At 49.1% G+C, this 22,826-nt stretch overlaps 1 protein-coding gene across 1 annotated transcript in view; it reads left to right on the forward strand.

Moving 5' to 3' along the window:
• Dpy (fibrillin-like protein dumpy) overlaps positions 1-22,826 on the forward strand; it is a 77,215-nt gene that overhangs the window by 43,576 nt on the left and 10,813 nt on the right. Inside the window, 15 exon segments of the mRNA XM_074254773.1 lie at positions 10-9,117; positions 9,200-9,520; positions 10,102-10,737; positions 10,808-11,125; positions 11,208-11,510; positions 11,590-11,895; positions 11,973-12,290; positions 12,356-12,679; positions 12,747-13,058; positions 13,128-13,754; positions 13,831-14,136; positions 14,216-14,536; positions 14,687-15,016; positions 15,083-15,403; positions 15,489-22,820. Coding sequence (XP_074110874.1) covers positions 10-9,117; positions 9,200-9,520; positions 10,102-10,737; positions 10,808-11,125; positions 11,208-11,510; positions 11,590-11,895; positions 11,973-12,290; positions 12,356-12,679; positions 12,747-13,058; positions 13,128-13,754; positions 13,831-14,136; positions 14,216-14,536; positions 14,687-15,016; positions 15,083-15,403; positions 15,489-22,820 — 21,183 coding nt within the window.

Here is a 22,826-nt window from a genome sequence, read left to right on the forward strand (position 1 = left end):
ATATTTCAGTATCAAGCATCGGAGATGTCTGTCAGTACAACGAAGATTGCCCGCCGAACAAACTGTGCGACCGGTTGAACCGCCGCTGTATAAATCCTTGCTTCGAGGACAGCTGCGGAAGCAACGCGGAATGCTTCACGGAAGATCATACAGCAAAATGCAGATGCTTACCAGGCTACGAAGGAAACCCGCAGGTTGCCTGCGAGGGTTCTGGGCCGAATCCGTGTGTTCCGAACCCGTGTGGATTGGAAGCAATGTGCGAAGTAGACAACGGAGACCCGATCTGCTTCTGCCCGAAAGGAATGACAGGAAATCCTTTCGAACATTGTGTTCCTGAAGGTGACAAGTGCCAGGGCAACCCCTGCGGTCCTAACTCGGGCTGCCGAGTCATCCAGGGCCAGATCACGTGCTTCTGTCTTCCAGGATACGAGGGAAGTCCTCCAGCGACTGCTTGCTTCGTCCCAGAGAATCCTTGCGAGCCATCCCCGTGTGGGCCTAACACTAGGTGCAACATTCTGAACAACGGAATCGCCAAGTGTACATGTTTTCCAGGGTTCATTGAAAGTCCGAACACAGTTCGAGGATGTGTTGAGCAGACTCACCCATGCGAGCCAAATCCTTGCGGATACGGCGCAGTCTGCGATGCAAACCGTTCTCCACCGTGCTACTGCCCGGAAAATACCGTCGGAAATCCTTACAAAGCTTGCACTGTCAACGTTGAAGTTCCTTTGTGTCAACCTGGACCCTGTGGAGTTAATTCCGACTGCTACGTGTCAGAAAACCGCGAGCAGTGCTACTGCAAGCATGGATTCATCGGTGATCCTTATGCGGGTTGTCATCTGCCGCCTAGCAGCGCTTGTCAGCCCAATCCTTGCGGAAGGAACGCCGTCTGCCGGGTTACTAACTCCAACAAGGCAATTTGCGAGTGTTCTTCAGGAACATCAGGAGATCCTACGAGTCCAGCTGGATGCGATAGCTTCGAGTGCACCAAAGATGATGACTGTCTTCAAACTCATGCTTGCGTTGGTCATAAGTGTCAGAATCCTTGTAATGGAGCTTGCGGAGTCAACGCTAACTGTCGTGTGGAATCACACCACCCGGTCTGTTACTGCAGAGAAGGACTTCAAGGCAATCCAATCCTCAGATGCTCTCCGCCGATGGTACCCGAGCCGGTCAAGAATTCTTGCTATCCAAATCCTTGCGGTCAGAATACTTTGTGCCAAGTTTTGAAGAACCGGGCAGTCTGTTCGTGTCTTCCAGGATTCTTGGGTGATCCGCAGTCTGGTTGTCATCCGGAGTGTATGATAAACTCAGACTGTCCTCACGACAAAGCCTGTTTGAACATGCAGTGTGTGAATCCTTGCAGTCTTGGAAATATTTGTGGCACCAACGCCGAGTGTCGCGTGTCTCATCACACTGCGACTTGTCTATGTCGACCAGACTACTTTGGAAATCCGTTCATCCGCTGCACACCAAAATCTAGCATCGTTATGGATAAGTATCCCAACATCACTCATCCTTGTTCGCCATCACCCTGCGGACCTTTTGACTACTGCGAGACCTTCACTGACCAAGTCGCCATGTGTGGCGGCTGTGATCTTCAAGACAATTCATGGTGTCGTCCCGAGTGTCTTTGTAACAGCGACTGTCCGTTTGACCACGCTTGTATAGGCTGGAAGTGCGCTGACCCTTGCTTGGGAACTTGTGGTGTAAACGCCAATTGCGAAGTAATTTGGCATCAACCTGTCTGCCGTTGTCCTACTGGACTCTACGGAAATCCGTATCAAGGTTGCATTCCTGAAGACGTTGAGCATCGCGATCCTTGCAGTATTACTCAGTGTGGAGCCAATGCAATTTGCCGTGAAAACCAAGGAGCTACTACTTGTGAGTGCTTGGAAGGCTACTCTGGCAATCCATTCATCGCTTGTCATGTTGAGTGTGTCCAAAATTCAGACTGTGTATTGACTAAGGCTTGCTCTAACCACAAGTGTGTTGATCCTTGTCACAGCGCTTGCGGAACTGGAGCCTCTTGTGACGTCATCAATCACTACCCTGTCTGTTTCTGCGACGCTAATCTCTCAGGAGATCCGTTCGTCCACTGCTACCCTCACAAAGAAGTAGGTCCAGTAGTGGTGCCTCAGTCAAATCCTTGCGATCCTTCACCCTGTGGACCAAACAGCAGGTGTCTAATTTCTCCACGAGGTTACGCCACTTGCTCATGCTTACCAGACTTCCGTGGAAGCCCGCCTTTGTGTAATCCCGAGTGTATCGTCAGCTCAGATTGTCTCCAGATCCAGGCTTGCATTAACAACAAGTGTGTGAACCCGTGCAACGGAATCTGCGGACACGGTGCTTTGTGTTTGGTGATAAATCATAACCCGGTGTGCAGTTGTCCTGCTACTTATGAAGGAGATCCTTTCGTAGCTTGCGTTCCAATGAACAAAGAAGAACTAGAACCAACATCTTCATGCCATCCATCGCCTTGTGGTCCTAACTCAGTCTGCCAGATAAAGATGGGCCGTCCAGTGTGCTCCTGTCAGAGTACGTTCATAGGAAGTCCACCAAACTGCAGACCGGAGTGTCTCATCAGCCAGGAATGTCCGATAGACCAAGCTTGCGTGGCAAACAAATGCATTCACCCTTGCCCTCATAGCTGCGGACCTAACTCTGAGTGTGCTATCATCAACCACACGCCTTACTGCTCTTGCAAACCTGGATATGAAGGCGACGCGTTTGTCGGGTGTACTACTATGGTGCCCATTCAACCAACACCACCTGATGATCCTTGCAATCCGTCGCCTTGTGGCAACAATGCAATCTGTAACGTGGTAAACGGCGTCGCTAGATGCACTTGCATACCTCCCTACGTCGGAAATCCTTACGTTGGAGGTTGTAAGCCTGAATGTATGATCAATTCAGACTGTGCTAACCATCTAGCTTGCTTGAATCAACACTGCAGAGACCCTTGTCCAGGAATCTGTGGCTTCAACGCCCAATGTGAGGTGTCTAATCACATCCCCACGTGCTCGTGTCTCTCAGGATACTCCGGAGACCCGTTCCAGACCTGTAAGATTGAAAAAATGAACGTACCACCACAGAATCCATGCACACCATCACCCTGCGGACCTTACAGTATCTGCAGAGTGGCCAACGACCGCGCGGTCTGCTCTTGCAGTCCAGGATATCGTGGAACTCCACCTTCCTGCAGACCGGAATGTCTCGTCAGCTCGGAGTGTGCTCCGCATCTGGCTTGCATTGATCAGAAGTGCAGCGATCCTTGCCAAGGCGTCTGTGGTTACAACGCGCTTTGCCAAGTCAGCAATCACAACCCTATCTGCAGTTGCCCGGAAAGACACACTGGAGATCCGTTTGTCCAGTGCACTGAGGTTCCAAAGGTAGTTGAACCGACGAACCCATGCGTGCCTTCTCCGTGTGGTCCAAATGCCCAATGCCGGGTCCAGAATAACCGCCCAGTCTGTTCGTGTCTAACTGGAATGTTTGGAGCGCCACCTTACTGCAGACCCGAGTGTCTGATCAACCAAGACTGTCCCAACTACCTCGCTTGTTTGCAAAACAGCTGTGTAAACCCTTGCGTCGGATCTTGTGGCATCAACGCCAACTGTATCGTCAGGAACCACCGACCAATCTGTCAATGTCAAGAAGGATTCGAAGGTGATCCGTTCTCCGCTTGCAACCAGCGAGAAATGACACCAGTCGCTCCACCTAGCGAGCCTTGTAATCCATCACCTTGCGGTTCCAATGCAGTTTGCAATGAAAAGAACGGAGCTGGATCCTGTACTTGCTTGCCGGACTACACTGGAGATCCCTACGACGGCTGCAGACCTGAGTGTGTTCAGAACTCAGATTGTCCTCACTCCAAAGCTTGCACGAAGAACAAGTGCAAGGACCCGTGTGTTGGAGCTTGTGGGCTTAATGCTCAGTGCCAAGTGTTCAATCACCAGCCGTCGTGTAGCTGTCTCTCAGGATACACCGGAAACCCGTTGACATCTTGCTACGTTCCACCACCAGTTCCAACCGTTCCTGAGAACGCCTGCGAGCCATCACCTTGTGGACCTTACAGCAACTGTCGAGTCATTGACTTCCATGCTGTGTGCTCATGTCAACCAGGAACCATCGGAAGCCCACCGACTTGCAGACCCGAGTGTGTTATCAGCACAGACTGCGCCCAGAATAAGGCTTGCATCAATCAGCGCTGCGAAGATCCTTGCGTTGGAACTTGTGGTCTCAATGCACGTTGCCAAGTGATCAACCATAACCCGGTTTGCATTTGCATGAATGGTTATACTGGTGATCCATTCTCAGGATGCTTGAAGGAAGAACCGAAGATTCCTGGACCAGAACCTGGCGGAAATCCGTGCGTACCTTCACCTTGTGGGCCGAACTCTCAGTGTCGGGTTATAGATGGGTTCCCAGCTTGCTCTTGTCTTCCCAACTACGTTGGCAGAGCTCCTAATTGCAGACCCGAGTGTGTGATAAACGAAGAGTGTCCTGGTAATCTGGCGTGTCAGAATGAACGGTGCTCGGATCCTTGTCCGGGTTCTTGTGGTGTCAACACTTTCTGCGATGTCGTCAAACACAATCCGGTTTGCAATTGCAACCCAGAATTCACCGGAAATCCATTTATTGAATGTACACCTCAGCTGCAAGAACCTTACACTACAGAAAAGCCAAGAACCCCTTGTGATCCATCACCTTGTGGAGCTAACGCTGTTTGCAATGAAAGAAACGGAGCGGGATCTTGTACCTGTATTCCAGAATACTTCGGAGATCCCTACACTGGCTGCAGACCTGAATGTGTTACTAACAACGACTGTGGAAGAACAAAGGCTTGTTTACACAATAAATGTATCAATCCCTGCGGTGGAACTTGCGGTCCCAATGCTTCTTGTCGGGTCGTAAACCACGCGCCATCGTGTACTTGTCTAGCTGGTTACACTGGAGATCCAACGACAGGTTGTTCAGTGTTGGAAATCGTCACCAAGTCCCCAATAACTGACCCATGCGAAGCAGCACCCTGTGGACCCAACAGCAACTGCAGAACATTGAACGGCCACGCAGTTTGTTCCTGCAAGAGTGGGTTCATTGGAACTCCACCAACTTGCAGGCCTCAGTGTAGTATCAGCACAGAATGTCCAAGGAGCAAAGCTTGCGTCAACAACAGGTGTATCAACCCGTGCCAATCAGCGTGTGGAGAGAACACCAAGTGTCTGGTTGTCAATCACAGCCCAATTTGCACCTGCGCTGGTGGATACACCGGAGATCCGTTCGTTGCTTGCAGCAAGGTTGAATTAACACCAGGACCTGGAAGAGAAGACGAAGATCCTTGCGTGCCTAATCCTTGTGGACCTAATTCACAGTGCAAGGTTGTAGGCTCACAGCCAGCTTGCTCTTGTGCACCTAACTTCTTAGGTCGACCACCAAACTGCAGACCCGAGTGCAGAGACAATTCGGAATGTCCTACGACTATGGGATGCATCAACCAGCGGTGCAAGAACCCCTGTCCTGGAGCTTGCGGAGACATGGCAAGATGTTCGGTATTGAATCACTCCCCAGTTTGCTCTTGTCCTGAGGGATACACTGGAGATCCAAGTACTCAATGTACGCCTGCCATCCCATCGATTCTTGAACCTAGACCAACGAACCCATGTCTTCCAAACCCTTGTGGACCCAACGCGCAATGCAGAGAAAGAAACGGAGCAGGAGCTTGCGCTTGTCCTGCTGACTTCATCGGTGATCCTTATGACAATCTCAAAGGTTGTCATCGTGAGTGTGAAGTCAATGATGACTGCGTCCCACATCTAGCGTGTGTTGGGTTCAAATGTACCAACCCATGTCCTGGAACTTGTGGAACTTTGTCGATTTGCCAGGTAGAGAATCACGTTCCTAGATGTCAATGTCCACCTGGATATACTGGAGATCCGTTCTATGCCTGCAATGAAGAAACTAAAGAGATTATGCCACCACAAGATCCTTGTTCTCCAACACCATGTGGTCCTAACAGCAAATGCAGGACTGTCAACAGCCAAGCAGTCTGTACATGTCTTCCAGACTACATAGGAGCTCCTCCATCCTGTCGACCTGAGTGCATTGTCAACGCAGAGTGTCCAGTTCATCTTGCTTGCATCAACAGAAAGTGTGCTGATCCTTGTCCAAACACTTGTGGCGTTCGCGCGCAATGTACAACCAAAAATCACAATCCGATCTGCACGTGTCCTACTGGCTTCACTGGAGATCCATTCACTCTCTGTATACCACAAGTTGAAGTACCAGTCACCTCGACACCAAGACCACCATCTTGCAATCCATCTCCATGTGGTCCTAATTCGCAGTGTCAGATGGTCTTTGGTAATCCAGCTTGCTCGTGTCTTCCAAACTACATCGGAGTGCCTCCAGAGTGTCGACCAGAGTGTATTATCAGCTCTGAGTGCAAGAGCCACCTGGCTTGCGTTAATCAACGCTGTCAAGATCCTTGCTCAGGTTCCTGTGGATTCAACGCCCAGTGTCACGTTCTGAACCACATCCCAGTTTGCACATGCATGGAAGGATTCACTGGCGATCCGTTTACTGAGTGCTCGCTGATTCCACCAACTACTCAAGCACCTATTCAAGCAGATCCTTGTACTCCATCGCCTTGTGGTCCTAATGCTATCTGCAGAGTCGGAGAATGTACTTGCTTGCCAGAGTACTTTGGAAATCCGTATGAAGAGTGTCGACCTGAATGTGTGCTAAACTCAGAGTGTCCTAGAGACAAATCATGTCTTCGCAACAAGTGTGTAGATCCTTGTCCAGGAAGATGTGGCCAGAATGCTGAATGTGACGTTGTAAATCACATACCAGTGTGTTCTTGTCGTTCAGGATTTATTGGAGATCCGTTTATCAACTGCAGAATCCAGCCAAACAGTCCTGAAAACAAGAGAGATCCTTGCTCACCATCCCCATGTGGACCTAACAGCCAATGTCGCAACGTGGAGAACCATGCAGTCTGTTCTTGCCTCTCAGGATACTTGGGAACACCACCAGCGTGTCGTCTGGAGTGTTTGACAAGCTCAGAGTGTCCTCCAACACGCGCTTGCATCAGCAACAAATGTACTGACCCATGTCTTGGATCTTGTGGTCTCAACGCAAGATGCGAAGTGATCAACCATTCGCCGATTTGCAGCTGCCCGCCTGGACAAACTGGTGATCCTTTCAGAAGCTGCTACGAAATTACCATGCCAGCAGAGCCTAAAGATCCTCAAGACCCTTGCTCGCCATCACCTTGTGGACCCAACGCACAGTGTCAGAACAACGATGGAATTCCTGCTTGCTCATGTCTGCCTAATTACGTCGGATCTCCACCATCCTGCAGACCAGAGTGTGTCATAAATCCGGATTGCCCATCAAACCAAGCTTGCATCAACTCGCGGTGTGTTGACCCATGCCCAGGATCTTGCGGAGACTTCGCTGAATGTCGCGTCATCAACCACGCAGTCACTTGCAGCTGTACCAGCGGCTACACTGGAAATCCATTCGTGCAGTGCATGATTGAGCAACCAGAAACGATCAACCCTTGCGAGCCATCACCTTGCGGCCCCAACGCCATCTGCCAGCAACGAGACAATGCAGGTGCTTGTGTTTGTATCGACGACTACCACGGCAATCCCTACGAAGGCTGTCAACCAGAGTGTATCCTCAGCTCGGATTGTCCAACAAACAAAGCTTGCGAGAGAAACAAGTGTGTGGATCCATGCCCAGGAGTCTGTGGCACTCAAGCCCAGTGCTCTGTCATCAATCACATACCAACCTGCACATGTCTTTCAGGATTCATCGGCGATCCTTTCACTGCTTGTACATTCCAAGTAGAGTCAACAACTCCAGGAATAAGTCTAGACCCTTGCAATCCCTCTCCTTGCGGGCCCAACAGTCTCTGTCGGACGATCAACGACCAGGCTGTGTGTACCTGCCAAGCCAACTACATCGGAGCTCCACCGAACTGCCGCCCAGAATGTGTGGTCAACACGGAATGTGCTCAGAATCGCGCTTGCTACAAATACAAGTGCAATGACCCATGTCCAGGAACTTGTGGCATTGGTGCAGATTGCCGTGTGATCAACCACAACCCTCTCTGCAGCTGTCCTGCAGGTACAACCGGAGATCCATTCTCTCGATGCTACCAAGCCGTCGAAGTACCACCAACAAGACCTAGCGATCCTTGTGTACCAAACCCTTGCGGGCTCAATGCTGAATGTCGAAGAGTCGGCGATCAAGCTGCCTGTTCCTGTCTCAGCAACTACATCGGTTCGCCTCCCAACTGCAGGCCTGAGTGTGTTGTTAACACTGACTGTCCTTCAACTCAAGCATGTATCTCCGAAAAGTGCAGGGACCCTTGCATCGGATCTTGCGGACAGGACGCAGAATGTCGAGTACAGAACCACATTCCTACATGTCTTTGCCATAAAGGATTCACTGGAGATGCCTTCACACTCTGTTCCCAAATCATGGAGCCGAAACAACCAGAAGATCCTTGCAACCCTTCACCTTGTGGAGCGAACGCTCTCTGCAACTCAGGAGTCTGTAATTGTCTGCCTGAATACCAAGGCGATCCTTACGTCTTCTGTCGTCCGGAATGTACCATGAATTCAGACTGTCCTCGCACTAAGTCTTGCATGAACCAACGTTGTGTTGATCCGTGCCCTGGAACCTGTGGTACTGATGCCCTTTGCAATGTTGTCAATCACATTCCGATGTGCAGCTGCTCACAAGGAACCACAGGCAATCCGTTTTACGCCTGCAGACCAGTCAAGGAAGACACTGCCCCGAAGGAACCGTGCTCTCCATCACCTTGCGGACCTAACAGCATCTGCCGCGTCGTTGAAGACCATGCTGTGTGCTCTTGCTCACCAGGATTCGTCGGAAGCCCTCCAGGTTGCAGACCTGAGTGTGTCACCAGCGCAGAGTGTCCGCTAACTCGCGCTTGCTTGAACAACAAGTGTCAGGACCCTTGCCCAGGAACTTGTGGACAAAACGCTAAATGCCAAGTTGTCAATCATAATCCAATTTGTAGCTGTTTGGAAGGCAATACTGGTGATCCTTTCACTAGATGTTACTTATTACCAGGTAATGTATCAACTAGCCTCCAGCTAAAAACTTTATTTCAAGGTCTATTGATCAAAATCGAATCAAAATTAATTTTTTACAGTGGATACGCCTCCGGAACCAGTAGATCCATGTCAACCATCTCCTTGTGGTCCCAACTCTGAATGCAACGTCCGTGGAAACAGTCCAGCCTGTTCCTGTGCTCAAAATTACATCGGTCAGCCACCAAACTGTCGACCTGAGTGTACCATAAACCCAGAATGTCCTTCAAACCTCGCGTGTATTCAACAAAAGTGCCGTGATCCTTGTGCTGGACTCTGTGGTATTTCCGCAACCTGCTCAGTAGTCAACCACCATGCAGTCTGCGCTTGTTCCGAAGGATTCACCGGAGATCCGTTTAGCAACTGTATTCCTGCACCAAAGGGTAAGTCAACCAATTGAATACTGCATGTGGTTATGGTTTTAAATTTAGTTTTTGATCTTAATGACTCTGCTGTCATTTAGAGCAGGTAAGAGCTTACAAATTACGGCAAGTGTCGCTTTGTTAACTAACGACACAAGTAAACTCACGAAGAACAAATAGTTCTTCAACACTTCGATGACACACGCCAAGCGATTAATCCATTGCCCAAAGACCTGAGATGGTGGCGAAGCCTCTAACCAAAGGCTCTACATCCCTGCCAAAGAAACGTAGTCATTAACTTAGAATTAGTACCTAAACCACTTAAATGTCACACATCAACCCTAGATTTTAGACCCTCAGACCTGAACCTCAATCTGATGACCCACCAGTTGCCAGATGCAATTAACTAGACCCAAAATTAAAAACCTGACCCAAAATAATGCCATTAACTACGCTTACCATCGTTAGATATAATCACAACTGACCGAATTCACCCACAAGCATCAACCCCGCAGTTATCGCAGCACCTGCTTCTCAACAAAACTCATATCATGTTAACCATAACCCAAAAACTAGTATTAAGCTAAAAGATTTCCCTCTAGAACCCCCGAAGGAGATGAGACGACCTTGCTCACCGTCGCCCTGTGGCACCAATGCAGTTTGTCGTGAGCAAAACGGTATTGGATCCTGCTCATGCCTTCCCGACTACATCGGTGACCCCTACGAAGGCTGCAGACCTGAGTGTGTTATCAACTCAGACTGTCCCACGAACTTTGCGTGTATACGGACCAAGTGTCGAGACCCATGTCCTGGAACCTGCGGCCCCAATGCCCAGTGTCAGACGATAAACCACCTGGCGTCCTGCACCTGTTCGACAGGTTACTCCGGAGACCCATTCAGATATTGCAGCCCAGCGCCTCTGATAACTCAGCCCGCAATCACTGAGCTCTGCTCGCCCAGTCCTTGTGGTCCCAACAGTCAATGCCGGGTTATCAACAACCAAGCCGTTTGTTCTTGCCTACCTGAATACATCGGTTCTCCACCTGGCTGCCGGCCTGAATGTACTGTCAGTACCGAGTGTCCTCGGAACCGCGCTTGTATTAACAGAAAGTGTGATAATCCATGTCCAAAACCTTGCGGTAGGAATACCGACTGCATTGTCATGAACCACAGTCCCATTTGTACCTGCAGGAACGGTTTTACCGGCGATCCATTCACCTCCTGTTTCGCAGCTCCACGTAAGTCTTTATCAATTAAAAATTTCGGGATAATGTTACCCGGTTCTAGGTTTTAAACACATATTTACAGCCCCCAGCCCGGTTGAAACCCAGAATCCTTGTGTACCATCGCCATGTGGACCTAACTCTATATGTCGCGACTCTAATGGACCCTCTTGCTCATGCCTGCCTTCTTTCATCGGTTCTCCACCAAACTGCAGACCTGAATGTACGATTAACGCGGATTGTCCTGTTAACCAAGCTTGCATGCGTTCTAAATGCCGTGATCCTTGTCCCGGATCATGCGGCATTCAAGCGCAGTGCGAGGTTGTTAACCATACACCTATCTGCACCTGCCCTCAAGGATTTACTGGTGATCCCTTCAGCAGTTGCATCATCCAGCCACCAAGTAAGACCTATCTTTCATTTTTACTCTGTACTTTATCTCTAACTCTAACTCTAACCATTTCTAATCTATCTCTTTCTATCAGTGGATGAACTACCTCAAGACCCGTGTAACCCTTCGCCCTGCGGAGCAAACACCCGTTGTCAGCAAGGAGTTTGCACCTGTTTACCTGAATACATCGGAGATCCTTACTTTGGATGCAGACCCGAGTGCGTTTTGAACAATGACTGTCCTCAAAACCAGGCTTGCACCCGTAATAAGTGCAAAGATCCTTGTCCAGGAACTTGCGGGCAAAACGCTGTATGTAACGTCTATAACCACGTCCCTATGTGTACTTGCCCTTCAGGAATGGCAGGCAATGCTTTTGTCATTTGTTCTCTAGTCACTGGTAGGATTTTCTCTACAGTTTTATGCAAATCAATGATGATTGCATCTAGAGCTAGATCAATAGCTTTGATTACTTTTAGTGCCTCAAGTAACTGATCCATGCAACCCATCGCCCTGCGGTCCGAACAGCAAGTGTCGACAGAGTAATGGACATGCTACCTGCACTTGCATCCCTGGGTTCATTGGAAGTCCTCCTAGCTGCAGACCAGAGTGTGCTATCTCGTCAGAATGTCCTTTGACCGAAGCCTGTAGCAATCAGAAGTGTAGGAACCCCTGTCAGGGTGCTTGCGGACTGCAAGCAACCTGTAATGTTATCAATCATAACCCTATTTGCAGTTGTCCTTCGTCGATGACCGGAGATCCGTTTGTGCAATGCCAAATGACTCGTAAGCTTTCCTTTCTCTTTCTTTTTCATTTTCTTTATCTTGATAGAAGGTAACAGTGCAATTGAATCTTTCCAAAGCTGAAGAACCAGTTAAACCAATCAATCCATGTCAACCGTCACCTTGTGGTCCAAATACTGAGTGTCGGGTGATAAATGACTCTCCGTCGTGCTCCTGTCTCCCAGAATTTACTGGAACTCCACCAAATTGTCGGCCCGAGTGCATTAGCAACAGCGAATGCTCCAATAACCTTGCGTGTATTAGACAGAAGTGTAAAGATCCTTGTCCTGGATCTTGTGGGCCTGGAGCCGAATGTCGGGTCGTCAGTCATACGCCAATGTGTGTCTGTACAACTGGATTCACCGGTGATCCTTTCACCCAGTGTACTCCAGCGCAATGTAAGATATCTGAAGTAACCAAAAAACAAACCTGGAAACACAGAAATTAATGGTGATCATTTTAGTTGACCAGCCAGTGGTGACGAATCCTTGTTCACCATCACCCTGTGGTTCTAACGCAGAGTGTAGAGTCCAGCAAAATGCCGGATCTTGCTCTTGCTTCCCTGGATACATTGGAAATCCCTACGAAGGCTGCAGACCCGAGTGTGTTTTGAATTCTGACTGCTCCGCAAACCTAGCTTGCATTAGTTCTAAATGCAGGGACCCTTGCCCGGGTACTTGCGGTCAGAATGCTGTTTGTCAGGTCGTGAACCACCTGCCGACGTGCTCTTGCATTGATAGATACACTGGAGATCCTTTCAGATTCTGTAATTTCATTTCACCAACAGGTAAATTGATTAATCCATCACCGGGTAATGTATTAAAGGAAAGATATCTAACGTCTAACCTTTCTAGAAGTAGAAAATAAAGGCAGCGCTTGTCGACTTTCACCTTGCGGGCCTTACAGTCAGTGTCGCGAGTCAAACGGGCAACCTGTCTGCTCCTGCTTGCCGGGATACAATGGCAGCCCACCAGGATGTCGACCTGAGTGCACAACCAGTTCAGATTGTGCTTTGAATCGCGCTTGCGTTAGTTTAAAATGTGTTGACCCTTGTCCTGAACCTTGCGGAAGACAATCTACGTGTAGAGTCGTCAACCACAGCCCTATTTGTTCATGTAACCTTGGATTTACTGGAGATGCGTTCACCATTTGCTTCCCTATTCCACGTAAGGCCTCTAAGTTTAACCTCTTTCCCTCTTTCTTGTAGGAAACCTTTAACAAAATCATTATTGTAGAATCAACGGAAATCGAAAGACCTCGGGATCCATGTTTCCCATCGCCTTGTGGACCAAACTCTCAGTGCAGGAACGCTAATGGCAGTCCAGCTTGCTCTTGTTCAACAGGCTACAGTGGAAGTCCGCCAAATTGTCGTCCTGAATGTGTCATAAACTCGGAGTGTCCAAGCGACCGCGCTTGCATGAGCGAGAAGTGTAGGGATCCTTGTCCTGGGTCCTGTGGGCAGAATGCTGTGTGTTCAGTCTACAACCACGTTCCAGTTTGCTCGTGTATCGAAAGTTACACCGGAGATCCATTCACCGGGTGCTTCTATCAACAACCAACAGCACCTACGGTCACTGATCCTTGCAACCCATCACCATGTGGCTCAAACGCTCAATGTAACAACGGGTTCTGTTCTTGCCTGCCAAATTACTTTGGCGACGCCAATTCTGGCTGTAGACCCGAGTGTGTCTTGAACAATGACTGTCCTCAAGATCGCGCTTGCGTACGAAACAAATGTATTGACCCGTGTCCAGGTACTTGTGGTCAAAACGCCCAATGCACAGTTTTTAATCACATTCCCATGTGTACGTGTCTCGCCGGAATGGCTGGAAATGCTCTAGTGTCTTGCCAAGCAGTCCAAGGTATGATTTTAACCAAGTGATCATCGTCATACGAACTATCATCACCAAGTTATTAATGATAATGTTATTACCCTAGCTCCTCCAGAAACCAGGCCATGTAGTCCCTCACCCTGCGGGCCCAACAGCATTTGCCGTCCAGTTAACGGTCAGTCAGTATGTACCTGTGCTCCAGAATACTTAGGAAGCCCTCCGACATGTCGCCCTCAATGTCTAGTCAGTTCAGATTGTCCTCGTAACGAAGCATGTACTAATCAGCGCTGTCGTGATCCTTGTCCTGGTACCTGCGGCTTAGAAGCCCGGTGCGAGGTCATCAATCACAACCCCATTTGTTCCTGTCGGGAAGGTTTCACTGGAGATCCATTCACACGTTGTACCTTTATCCGTAAGATGACTTACCTCTCTAAATTTATGATATGTTATAATTATGAGTACAAATTTTAAGCCAAATGATTATCACACAGAAAACACCCCAACTTCGCCACCAGAAAATCCTTGCCAACCATCACCGTGCGGCATGAATGCCGAGTGTCGTGTTATAAACGACTCCCCATCTTGCTCCTGTTTGCCTGAATTTATAGGTTCACCTCCAAATTGCCGTCCCGAGTGCATAAGCAACCCAGAGTGTCCTAGCAATAAGGCGTGTGTCAATCGAAAGTGTCGAGACCCTTGTCCAGGGTCCTGCGGTATCAACACTGAATGCCGAGTAGTTAGTCATACTCCAATGTGCGTTTGTCTTGCGGGACAAACTGGTGATCCTTTCACTGGTTGTCAGCCAGTATCATGTAAGCATGTTTTATGTTAGCATCCCTAAGCCCTTACCCCAAGCCCTAGACCTAGACCTGAAGCCCCTGAGCCTCTAGAACGCAAATCCTCAGAGCTTGACGCTATTAGCAATGAATTCCAGAAAGATTGACCTTGTAAAATGTTTCTAGCACCACAACCACCCGTAAACTTAGAATCGCCCTGCATACCCTCGCCCTGTGGCGCCAACGCGGTCTGCAAAGAGTCAAACGGCGCTGGATCTTGCTCTTGTCTGGCTGACTACATTGGAAATCCATACGAAGGCTGTAGACCCGAGTGTGTAATAGACTCCGACTGCCCATCTTACCAGAGTTGCTCTAGATCAAAGTGCCGTAACCCTTGTCCCGGCGCTTGTGGCCAGAACGCCGATTGCATTCCCATCAACCACTCGCCCTCTTGTACCTGTCGACCGGCCTTCACTGGTGACCCGTTCACTTACTGCACCCCGTTATCGACCAATCGTAAGTCTTACTCAGCCATTATTTATCATAACCCTTCCCATGTCTACTTACATGATTTTTTCACAGCCATAGACAGCGATAGACCACGAGAACCTTGTAACCCGTCACCCTGTGGGCCCAATAGCCAATGCCGAGTGAATAATGGACAGCCAGTTTGCACTTGCTTGCCAAACTACATCGGTAGCCCACCAGGATGCCGTCCCGAGTGTGTCGCCTCCTCCGAATGTCCCTCCCAGCTGGCTTGCATCAACCAAAAATGCGAGAACCCGTGCCCCGCACCCTGTGGACTTAACACCAAGTGTGTCGTCGTTAACCACAGCCCAATTTGCAGTTGTATGTCGGGATACAGCGGCGACCCATTCACCCGATGCACTCTCATACCACCACGTAAGCATTTTACCCTTTATTTAATGTTTATTGCTTTCTATCGAATTGTTCTGATATTATAACACCCATGCCCTTTACCTTTTAGCAACTGAACCGAATGACCAAGTACCCAGAGACCCGTGTGCGCCCTCACCTTGCGGAAGTTTCTCTTACTGTCGCAATATTGGTGGATCACCAGCTTGCACCTGTCGAGAAGGGTACGTCGGTCAACCTCCTAACTGTAGGCCCGAATGTTCCATCAACTCTGAATGTCCAAGCAACGAGGCGTGTATCAACGAAAAATGCCGTGACCCATGTCTTGGATCTTGTGGATTTAACGCTATGTGCTCGGTTTCTAACCACATACCAATCTGTACCTGTCCTGAAGGATTCACTGGGGATCCGTTTACTACCTGCAACGTTCAACCAGTCAACCAACCCATTGAACCGCTAGACAAGTGCAACCCTTCGCCATGTGGATCTAATGCTCAATGCAACGACGGTCAGTGTACCTGTTTGCCGGAATTCCAAGGAAACCCCTACACTGGGTGTAGACCAGAATGTGTTCTTAATACGGATTGTCCAAGAGATCGCGCTTGCTGGAGGAACAAATGTAGAGATCCTTGTCCAGGAACCTGTGCTACTAACGCCAACTGCGCGGTCATTAATCACGTTCCAATGTGCAGTTGTCCTTCGGGAATGACTGGTAACGCTTTCAGTCAGTGCTTGCCTATCCAGGCTACTGTTCCGTCTAATCCTTGCAGCCCGTCACCTTGTGGGCAAAACAGTGAATGTCGAGTCATAAATGGTCAGGCGGTTTGTTCTTGTATCCGAGGATACTTGGGCAGTCCACCAACTTGCAGACCTGAGTGTATCGTCAGCACGGACTGTCCGCCGAATGAAGCTTGCTTCAATCAAAAGTGTCAAGATCCATGTCAAGGAACTTGTGGAGTCAGAGCGACATGCCAAGTAATCAATCACAATCCGATCTGTAGTTGTCTACCGAGATTCTCCGGTGATCCGTTTGTAAGATGCACTCCGATACCAGAAGATCCTCCAGTGCCTCAAAATCCATGTCAACCTTCGCCTTGCGGACCCAACGCTCAGTGTCAAGTGATTAACAACTCTCCATCGTGTTCTTGTCTTGCGGAGTTCACTGGTTCTCCACCCAACTGTCGTCCTGAATGCGTTAGCAACAGTGAGTGTTCTTCAAATTTGGCTTGCATCAACCAAAAATGTAAGAACCCTTGCATTGGATCCTGTGGAGCTGATTCGGACTGCCATGTCATCAGTCATACGCCGATGTGTGTCTGCAGGTCAGGATTTACGGGTGATCCATTTACTCAGTGTATTCTGCAACAAACACCGCCATTAACAGCGCCAGAAACTCCTTGCACTCCATCACCATGCGGTCCTAACGCCGTTTGCAAAGAACAGAACGGTGCTGGATCTTGCTCATGCTTGCCAGAGTATACAGGAAATCCTTACGAAGGTTGCAGACCCGAATGTATTGTAAATTCAGACTGTGCTTCAAATATGGCTTGCATCAGATCGAAATGCAGAGATCCGTGTCCGGGTACTTGTGGCATGAACGCCGAATGTCGAGTGATGTATCATCTACCTCAGTGTTCTTGCTTCCAAGGGTACACTGGGGATCCGTTCAATTACTGCAGTGTCCTCCAAGATGAGCAGCCTCCTACAGATCCTTGCAGCCCATCACCTTGTGGACCTAACAGTCAATGTCGCGTGATCAATACCCAACCTGTGTGTACTTGTCTTCCAGAATACATCGGCAGCCCACCTGGATGTCGTCCAGAGTGTACAGTCAGCTCTGAATGTCCTACCAACCGCGCTTGTGTGAATAGGAAGTGCTCAGACCCTTGTCCTGGCACTTGTGGATTCAACACCAGATGTGAGATCATCAACCACAGTCCAATCTGCTCCTGTCAAGCCGGTTACACCGGAGATCCTTTTGTTAACTGCTTTGAACTGATGACACCAATGGCAATGCCAACTCAGCCAACGTACGTCAATCCTTGCGTACCTTCACCGTGTGGACCTAATTCAGAGTGTCGGGACCTCAATAGCCAAGCTTCGTGTGCTTGCTTGTCAGGATTCAATGGATCACCACCAAATTGTCGACCCGAATGTGTTATAAATCCTGATTGTTCAAGTAACCAAGCATGTCTGCAATCTAAGTGCCGAGATCCTTGTCCAGGATCTTGTGGAGTGAGCGCTGTATGTTCAGTAGTCAATCACACACCAGTTTGTACCTGTCCTGAAGGATTCAGTGGAGATCCATTCACTCGTTGCTCTCCAAGACCTTCAGCACCACCGGAACTCGTACCACCACCATGCAGCAGATGTGGGTCCAACACTCAGTGCATCAATAATCAATGCATGTGCTTACCTGAATTTCAAGGTGATCCTTATGCAGGCTGTAGACCGGAGTGTGTTTTGAATCCAGATTGTCGTAGAGACCAGGCTTGCATCAGAAGTAAATGTCGGGACCCGTGTGTTGGAATTTGTGGACAAAACGCTCTTTGCAGCGTTGTAAATCACGTTCCGGTCTGTACTTGTCCGGCACAAATGTCAGGAAATGCTTTCGTGAGTTGTTCGCCGGTGCAAACACCTCAGGAAACTGATCCTTGCAATCCGTCACCATGTGGATCTAACAGCCAGTGTCGGAAAATTAATAATCAAGCAGTTTGCTCTTGTATATCTGGATATCTCGGAGCTCCACCAAATTGTCGTCCTGAGTGTGTCATCAGCTCGGATTGTACTGCTAATATGGCTTGCAGCAACCAAAAGTGTATTGACCCATGTCCAGGAACTTGTGGAATTCGCGCTCAGTGTAAGGTCGTTAATCACAATCCAATATGCAGTTGTCTTGCTGATTTAACCGGAGATCCGTTCGTTATGTGTGTGCCAATTCCTCAGGAACCAGAAGCTCCGAAGAATCCATGCCAGCCGTCACCATGCGGTCCAAATGCTTTCTGTCAAGTGATCAACAATTCACCATCCTGTTCTTGCTTACCAGAATTCAGCGGCATTCCTCCAAACTGTAGACCAGAGTGTGTGAGTAACGGCGAGTGTTCCACGAACTTGGCGTGTATTAACCAGAAGTGTCGAGACCCATGTCCTGGATCTTGTGGTGCTAATGCAGAATGTCGAGTGATAAGTCACACCCCAATGTGTGTCTGCATGGCAGGATTCACCGGTGATCCATTCACCCAATGTGCCATCAAACAAATGGATCCAATTCCTGACGTCCATGCTACTCCATGCATTCCTTCACCCTGCGGTAGCAACGCTGTCTGTCGGGAACAGAACGGAGCTGGTGCTTGCTCTTGTCTGCCAGATTACATCGGAAACCCTTACGAAGGATGCAGACCAGAGTGTATCGTCAACTCAGACTGTACAGCAGATCGAACGTGCATCAGGTCTAAATGTCAGAATCCATGCCCTGGAACTTGTGGCCAGAATGCGATTTGCCAAGTAGTAGACCATCGACCATCTTGTACATGTCAGCCAGGATACAGCGGCGATCCATTCAGGTTCTGTAGCGTTGTCCAAGATCCTCCAGTACCAGAACTTACAAGACCATGTTCACCATCTCCGTGTGGTCCAAACAGTCAGTGTCGCGAGAACAACGGCCAGGCCATCTGTTCCTGTTCTCCGACATTCGTTGGAACACCGCCATATTGTCGTCCTGAATGCTCAGTGAGCTCAGAGTGTGCTTTGAATCGTGCTTGCATCAACAACAAGTGCGTGAATCCGTGTCCTGGAATCTGTGGTGTCAATGCTAAGTGCAATGTCATTAATCACAGTCCATTCTGCAGCTGTAACGCTGGACTAACTGGCGATCCATTTGTCAGATGTTTCGAAGCTCCAGTAGCTCCTGAAAATAAACCGTCAAGTAACCCATGCGTTCCATCGCCCTGTGGGCCATTCTCGATGTGTCGTGACGTCGGAGGCGTTCCTTCATGTTCCTGCGAAGCTTCATACATCGGTTCGCCACCAAACTGCCGACCAGAATGTACGATAAACTCGGAATGTGTCAGCAATCTGGCTTGTCTTCGTTACAAATGCACTGATCCATGTCCAGGCTCTTGTGGAATCAACGCTCAGTGCAGTGTGATTAACCACACACCTATTTGTACATGTCCTGAAGGATTCACGGGTGATCCATTCACCAGCTGTACTTTCAAACAACCAGTCCAAGACACCGTAGTGACTAATCCATGCGATCCTTCACCTTGCGGAGCGAATACTCGTTGTCGTGATGGAGTCTGTACATGTCTTCCAGAATATCATGGAGATCCCTACTACGGATGTCGACCAGAGTGTGTCCAGAATCCTGATTGTCCATCAAACAAAGCTTGCATTCGCAACAAATGCGCTGATCCTTGTCCAGGAGTCTGTGGTGCTAACGCTGAATGCAATGTGGTTCAGCATATTCCAATGTGCAGTTGTCCAGCTGGAACAACAGGAAATGCCTTCGCTAATTGTATTACTGCCATAGAACCAACAACCACTAATCCTTGCAATCTATCGCCTTGTGGACCAAACAGCCGTTGTCAACAGACAAATGGCCAGGCTGTATGTTCCTGTGTCATGGGATTCATCGGTCATCCACCGGCTTGCAGACCTGAATGTGTTAGCAACAGTGAGTGTCCTTTGAATGAAGCTTGTGTCAATCAAAAATGTCGTGACCCTTGTCCTGGATCTTGTGGGGTCTCTGCTCGATGTCAAGTAGTCAATCACAACCCAATATGCAGCTGTCCATCTTCATTTACTGGAGATCCATTCATCAGATGCATACCAGTCCAAGAAAGACCTACAGAGACCCAGAATCCTTGCCAACCGTCTCCTTGTGGAGCAAATGCTCAGTGTCAAGTGATCAACGACTCACCTTCTTGTTCTTGCTTACCAGAATTCCTTGATACGCCACCAAATTGCCGTCCAGAGTGTGCTAGCAATGGCGAATGCGCCAGTCATCTAGCGTGCATCAACAGAAAATGTCAAGACCCTTGTCGCGGATCATGTGGTCAGAATGCTGAGTGTTTTGTCATCAATCACACTCCGACTTGCAGTTGTATGAATGGATTTACTGGAGATCCGTTTGCTCAATGCAACGTGATGCCACCTCTGCAAATAGAACCATCTCGTAATCCTTGTGTGCAATCACCTTGCGGATCTAATGCCGTTTGCCGAGAGCAAAACGGTGCTGGAGCTTGTAGTTGCATCCAGGATTATATCGGGAACCCGTATCAAGGCTGCAGACCCGAGTGTACTATCAACACAGACTGTCCAGCGAACTTGGCGTGTATCAGATCTAAATGTCAAGATCCATGTCCTGGAACTTGTGGTCAAAACGCCAATTGTCAAGTAGTTTCGCATTTGCCTTCCTGTACTTGTAATCCAGGATTCACTGGCAATCCGTTCAGTTACTGCAACCAACTGCCGCCGGAAATAGGTCCAAGCAACGATGATCCATGCAGTCCTTCACCGTGTGGACCTAACAGCCGTTGTCAGACCAACAACGGCCAGGCTATGTGTTCTTGCGAAGCTCAATTCATTGGAAGTCCACCGAACTGTCGTCCTGAGTGTACCATCAGCACTGAGTGTGCAGCTAGTCTTGCGTGTATTAATCAAAAGTGTAGGGACCCTTGTGCTGGAACCTGCGGAATAAATGCTCAATGTAGAGTAATTAATCATAGTCCTATTTGTAGCTGCCAACCTGGAACCACTGGGGATCCGTTCTTCCAGTGCTTCCAGATGACTGTTTCTGACACTCAGCCAACAGACCCGTGCAATCCGTCGCCTTGTGGACCAAACTCACTATGCAGAGTGATTGGCGACAGCCCATCCTGTGCTTGCTTGAATAATTTCATCGGATCACCACCAAACTGCAGACCAGAGTGTTCTATCAACCCAGACTGCACCAGCGACAAGGCTTGCATGCGAGAAAAGTGCAGAGATCCTTGTCCAGGATCTTGCGGACTCTCCGCTCAGTGTTCAGTCGTCAATCATACACCAGTATGCACGTGTCCCGAAGGTTTTACAGGAGATCCATTCACCAGATGTTCTCCAGCACCACCACCAGCTCCTCCGGTACCAGAAGATCCATGCAATCCTTCACCGTGTGGTTCTAACGCTCAGTGTCGTAACGGACAATGCTCCTGTCTTCCAGAGTACCAGGGTGACCCCTACGTCGGCTGTAGACCGGAATGCGTTGTCAACGAAGACTGCTCTCGTTCTCAAGCTTGCATCAACCAGAAGTGTCGTGACCCTTGTGCTGGAGTCTGTGGAGTTAACGCAGAGTGTAACGTCGTCAATCACCTACCGATGTGCAGCTGCCCAGTTCACATGTCTGGAAACGCTTTTATTCAATGCTCAGCGATTGAAGACACACCAACTCAAGATCCTTGTTATCCGTCACCTTGTGGACCCAACAGTTACTGCCAAACCGTCAACAACCTTGCAGTATGCACCTGCGTACCAGGATTCCTCGGAACGCCTCCTTCCTGCCGACCTGAGTGTGTCGTCAGCGCAGACTGTCCTCGCAACCGTGCTTGTAACAACCAGAAGTGCATCGATCCTTGTCCTGGAACTTGTGGTCTAAGCGCAGAGTGTCTGGTCATCAATCACAACCCGGTTTGCAGCTGTCCCAATGGATTCACTGGAGATCCGTTTGTCCGTTGCTCGCAGACTCCCAAAGATCCTCAACCTTCGGTGGATCCTTGTCAGCCATCACCTTGTGGACCCAACGCTCAATGTCGCGTTATAAACAACAGTCCCTCCTGTTCTTGCAACCAAGAATTCATCGGCAGCCCTCCAAACTGCAGGCCTGAGTGTATCAGCAACAGCGAATGTTCTTCGCACCTAGCGTGTATTAATCAAAAATGTAAAGACCCTTGCCCAGGATCTTGTGGATCTAACACCAATTGCGCAACAGTTAGTCACACTCCCATGTGTTCATGTGTCCCGGGATTCACCGGAGATCCATTTTCTCAATGTAACTCCATTCCTGGTAAGTTTCCAAAGTGAAATAATGAATCCCCGCCAAATTACAATCACTGATCATTGAATCATTAATTTTCAGCAACTATTTTGCCTCCAACACAACAAAACCCCTGTGTGCCATCACCCTGCGGTGCAAATGCAATTTGCCGTGAGAATTATAACACAGCATCCTGCTCCTGTACCCCAGACTTCTTTGGAAATCCCTACGAAGGCTGTAGACCCGAATGTGTTGTCGACAGCGACTGTTCCGCAGACCGCGCTTGCGTTAGATCTAAGTGTACCAACCCATGTCCTGGTACTTGTGGCCAGAACGCCATGTGCCAGGTTATAAACCATCTACCGACCTGCTCATGCCTAAACGGATACATCGGTGACCCATTCCAGTACTGCCGACTTGCAGAACAAACTCGTAAGA

This window comes from Cotesia typhae, unplaced genomic scaffold, assembly GCF_013202065.1.
Source record: "Cotesia typhae breed Kobodo isofemale line unplaced genomic scaffold, CoteBio_Ctyphae contig_10, whole genome shotgun sequence".
NCBI lineage: Eukaryota > Metazoa > Arthropoda > Insecta > Hymenoptera > Braconidae > Cotesia > Cotesia typhae.